The sequence below is a fragment of the Zingiber officinale genome, chromosome 4B (assembly GCF_018446385.1).
Source record: "Zingiber officinale cultivar Zhangliang chromosome 4B, Zo_v1.1, whole genome shotgun sequence".
Lineage (NCBI taxonomy): Eukaryota > Viridiplantae > Streptophyta > Magnoliopsida > Zingiberales > Zingiberaceae > Zingiber > Zingiber officinale.
Window position 1 is genome coordinate 18,381,030 of NC_055993.1, and position 5,033 is coordinate 18,386,062.

General features: G+C 35.9%; 1 protein-coding gene across 1 annotated transcript; it reads left to right on the top strand.

The window, feature by feature from the left end:
• Positions 1-1,460: 1,460 nt before the first annotated feature.
• On the top strand, positions 1,461-3,138 carry LOC121977430 (dioscorin DB3S-like). Its single transcript, XM_042530010.1, has 7 exons — positions 1,461-1,618; positions 1,769-1,989; positions 2,094-2,200; positions 2,274-2,385; positions 2,487-2,651; positions 2,736-2,789; positions 2,878-3,138. The coding sequence occupies exons 1-7, from the start codon at positions 1,531-1,533 to the stop codon at positions 2,974-2,976; spliced, it is 846 nt and encodes a 281-aa protein (XP_042385944.1). The 5' UTR covers positions 1,461-1,530; the 3' UTR covers positions 2,977-3,138.
• Positions 3,139-5,033: the final 1,895 nt, after the last annotated feature.

Here is a 5,033-nt window from a genome sequence, read left to right on the forward strand (position 1 = left end):
TCCGACCTCTATAGAAGGAGTTTCTTTAGTACTTTCAATTATCTTGAATTAACAACTACCCATATTGTAATCAAGTAAAATTCTACCTCTTACTTAATATTTTTGCTATTTGTTTTTAATTAATTAATGTGTATATATCCTTACTAAGTTAGAAGTAAGAGAATAAACTAATTTAACTTAAAGTCATCTATTCACCCCCACCCCCGCTCTAGCTGGTCCACTCAATCCAATAGTCGTGCCCCCTTACATGACCATGTTGCATTCAGACTAAGAGAAAGGCGCATTCCAATAGGGAACATGACTTCCTGGCAAGACTGTGTGACGCTGGTACGGTTCAAGCAAGTTGGCTCTCTAAACGACTTAAATTTTGATCTTTTAGGGTTTGTTTTGTTAGTTTCACTTTTTTAAAAAGTTTTTAGACTATTTAAACACTTATTTGGGTTGATGTTAGATAACTTGTTTTGATTTAATAAAGTTTTTTTTGCTTAAACCTAGAGATGGTTACTCTTCATTTGTGATTCCTTCTTGTCTTCTCTACAATCCCGCTATAAACTTTCGCCTCAAGAATAATCACTATTATGCTTGATGCCACTTAGTGTGAGGTTTTAACGTCAAAGCAACCTTTAGATTGGACCTGAACATATTTGAGGAGATGACAAACAAGAGAGAGGATAAGTAGAGGAGAAGAGGAAAAAAAAATATAAATACATATAGATAGTATAGCAATATAATAATCAAACCTTAAACCACTATGTAGGGATAAATCCTAATCATTCATATATTTTAGTTATAATTGAGCAAAAAGATTAAGGTATGGATTAGCTTTATATATAATATAACCTAGCTCGAGCTAGTTCATTAACAATGTGAGATACTTTAATCCACACCTTCTTGAACATTAATTGGTGAGGACAAACTCCAGCTGCTTTTTAAGAACCGAATTCAAAATATCTGGTGGCTATTTAATTAATCGCTTGAGGCATAAAATTTGCAGTAGATGAACATATAATGATAAATGAGAGTGACGGTTAGCTATATAATTTACTTCTATTTACATAATCTGGGGACAATTTGTGAGGGACGTCTGAGATGATTATAATCATCTTTTGTTGTAAAAAATAATAATAAATGAGAGGTAAAATATGACTTGACCATGTACCAACTATATGAAAGGTGACAACTTGTGACTTTTATGGGTTGGCACAGTTGATACATGTATCGATGTTTGTTTCAATAGATCTTGGGATCAATTTCAATGTAAAAATACCACGTTGAATGTCTGACCACCCCATGTAAGGGATCGCTGTGCTAGAACAACTACTTCCGTGATGTATCCTTTTTCAAATGACTGCCGTGTAGGGACGGCTTCACCTTTTGCTACGATAGGTGACAACTTATGCTGATTTGTTAACATATTTCGTATGGTTCATAATATTCACAACTGGCGTATAGCTCTCAAAGTAGTGTTACTCTTTCTCTATTTAAGTAGACTACTATTGCAAATCCCTAATCACTGAGCTAGCCAATAGGATGGGGAATCAGGCACTGCTATTCCTATGTTTGCTTGCTCTCTTCTTTCTTCAATCAAATACATTGGCATCAAAAGCAGCCGGTTTTGGTGAGAACCAATTCTAAAATACCCCTGAATTCTTTTATGAATTATTTCTCAACAATTTTAGGGGAATCTAAAGCTGTAGTATCTTATTATAAGAATCGTCTAATTCTCCAACTTGGTTAACTCATTTGTTGTATTATAAATCAATATCAGAAGCCAGTTTGGAGCATAGCTATGATCCATGTAGTCCTCTTGGACCTCAACACTGGGGTACGCTGCAAGAATCCTGGGCAATGTGTGCATCGAGACCTGAAGGAATGCAATCGCCCATAAGTATCAAACCCAGTAACATCCACAACACACACTTGGGGAAATTGCTCAAATATTACACTGAGGCCCCTGCACGTCTGTTGAACATGGGGCATGAAATCATGGTAAGAAAAAAAAAACTTGATCTTTTAACATTTTCTTCAATCTATCTCATAATTTTTAAAAATGATTGTGCTAGTCTTTGAAATTGTTGGAATTTTTTTTTCAGGTTAGTTGGACAGAATCGCCAGGCGTTCTTCTTCTAAATGGCAAGATCTTTCATCTCAGGCAGTGCCATTGGCACACACCTTCTGAGCATGAACTCTTCGGCATAAGGTTAATAATTTAAACCTGTTTTCATCTTTGATGAAATGTATGTACACTTCATTGAGATATTGTTGATGGATAGGTACCCTTTGGAGCTTCACATAGTTCACACCACTTCAGAATCAACCCCAAAAAAAGCAGTCATCGGTGTGTTGTTTGAGTACGGTGGCAAAGCCGATCCTTTCCTGGGAAAGGTTAGAGTACTTATTCCCCTTCACTATTATACAATGGAAGAGTGGTCACAATATCTAAAGTTTTAGTTTCATTTTGTGATTAATTACCTTAATTCGCACAGTTGGGGGGTGCTCTGAATGAACTGAACGAGCTGAACGTGACTAGTCTTGATGTTGGAAGCATATACCCACCTGTCGTAGGTGACGAAGAAACTTATTTTAGATACAATGGATCTGTGACAAGTCCTCCTTGCAGTGAGCCTGTTATTTGGACTGTGATGAAAGAGGTGGTAGCACAAACAATCTAATACATGCCCCATATGCTAATTAAGGTGATTAAATTTTTAAAAAATTCACCTCTTGTTTTGCAGGTCAGAAGTGTAACGGAGGAGCAAGTTGAGCTACTAAGGGCTCCAGTGAATCATGTAAGAAGTTTCCTCTAAATTATGGCACGTTGATGGCGTTTCCAAGGACCGACTTGATCATATAATTAACTCTTGTTTTTCTTGGCAGACGGACAATGCAAGGCCGACACAGCCACTCAACGGACGTAAAGTTTATTTTTCTGATCCATTCTACGAACAGAAAGAGGAAGGCAATGCGAGCTCTTGATCCGTGAGGAGGAGATCGTTTGGACGTACGTTCCTAATCCGATCCGCTGTGATACCATTAGTGGTTCTATGTATCTAAATAAAATAATCCATTAGTGGTTCTATATCCACATGTTAAAGCGATATATCTAAATAAAATAAACCATTAGTGGTTTTATTTTAATTAAGGAAATGTGCCAACGTAATTCCCATCTTTGGAGGCTAATGAAAAATTGTGCTTACGTGAGCACAACTACACACACTGGCGATCATGTGAGTTTGGAGTCCTACGGCTGGCGATCATGTGAACAATACTCTTTTCTTTTGTCCACTTTTATTTGTCAATAGAAGAGATATTGTGATAATTCGATGGGTATGATTCACTATTAATTATCTTCGAAAAACTATAAAAAAAATTCTACGTTTGACTGAGATATTTTGATTACTGTAAGCTTCGTTGTTAGTTTCCTCAAAAACAGCAAGTTATCATTGTTAATTTCCTCAAAAAGACTAGAAAATTTTGGATTAAAAAATATAAGATAATATTAAACATACTAACCTTTACAGTGCAAAATATATACTTGGATGAAAATTTACTTGCAATGTTTAGCAGTTATGTTATATAATGAATACATATTTGAAACAAGGATAAGATTTGTTGTCCATCACTCGAAATTCTAGATGTCGTCGTATGTGATCAAAAGTTTGAAATTTGAACGGACATAAATGAGGGCCAAAAAGATATTTAGGGTCTCATATATAAACATAGATAGAAGTTGTAAGGATGAATTTAGATATTCAAAATTTGAATGAGCATAAAGTTATAAAGAATATCTTAGAAGCTCACGATTAAAGAATTAATCCATAAGTCTAAGATCTGAGTGAACATGGATTGTCAAGATATATTTAAATGTTCACAATTTAAAAGAAATAAAATGATCGTCAGAGGGAAGATCAAAAAATTATATCTAAGACATTCAAGATTTGAGTCAACATAGAGACCGTCAAGATATGAATTAAAAAGTATGCATAACATAAGTATCTATAAAATTGTCACTTCATAAGTTGTGCTTTGTAGTTTAATTGAATATGTTCTGCTTCGAGATTGATTTAATTTGTGATCAATTTATAATCCAATCAACTTTTTAGCTAAAAACAGAAAAATCTAATTCAATCGGGTTGATACGAATTAGAGAATTTTTTAAAGAATTAAAAATTATTTTTCTCTTCACACTTTCCTTACTCACGATTAAAGATGATTACATTCACTCCAGACGATCTTTACAGTATATTCTCAAGTTATATGAAGATAAATAAATCAAGATGTCAACTTATAGCCGACCGCTAAGTTACTAAGGGGTGGAAGAAGTTTTTTCTTGAAAACATGCACATGTCGGAATTTGATCCGTGTCCTATTGTAACAAGTCTATCACCCTCTAACTAATTGGGTACTCCATGAGGACCACTCTTTCCTCACTCATGAATTAGTGGGAGGAATTTTTTTAGGGGAAAACTAATTCAATCCTTCTACTCACTCGTATTTGTTAGAACTTTCGAGCCGCAAAAATCGCTTTTTGCATTCCGGAAACCTCGAAGCTAGCCACGGATCCGTGCGAAGATAGATAAATAAAAGTTCATGTACATGTTTGTCTACACTAGATCTACCTTAGATCTATATGAAAAAGAAGTATTACCCTTGTAGCGATGCCCTTCGCTTATCCCGCTCGTCCAAATGGTTGCCGGATCTCGTAGAGTGTCAAGTGTACACTCCTCTACACGTATCCACACGGACAAAAGGTGGAGAGAACCACTTAGAGTGTGCTAGCACTCTTGAGAGGTCTTGGCAATGGAGGAGAAGGAGAGAAAAGAAGAGAGGAGGATGAAGAAGCCTTGAATAAGCACACACTTATTCTTCATTACTATGGCCGACCACTTAATAGAGGTTTTATACCTCCATGTAATACCAAGAGTCATGGCTCTTGGTCTTTCTCATGAGGTGGCACACAATGATGCAACATCGATGATGTGGAACATCATCATTGGCCGGCCCATGCCAAGTCACAATGAGGTGGCACTTGG

Bases quoted from the DNA above. Each gene is read 5' to 3' on its own strand.
- LOC121977430 (XM_042530010.1), top strand. From the start codon at position 1,531: ATGGGGAATCAGGCACTGCTATTCCTATGTTTGCTTGCTCTCTTCTTT. The intron at 2,386-2,486 runs GTTAGAGTACTT...TAATTCGCACAG, and splicing joins CCGATCCTTTCCTGGGAAAG to TTGGGGGGTGCTCTGAATGA. The intron at 2,652-2,735 runs GTGGTAGCACAA...CTTGTTTTGCAG, and splicing joins TTTGGACTGTGATGAAAGAG to GTCAGAAGTGTAACGGAGGA.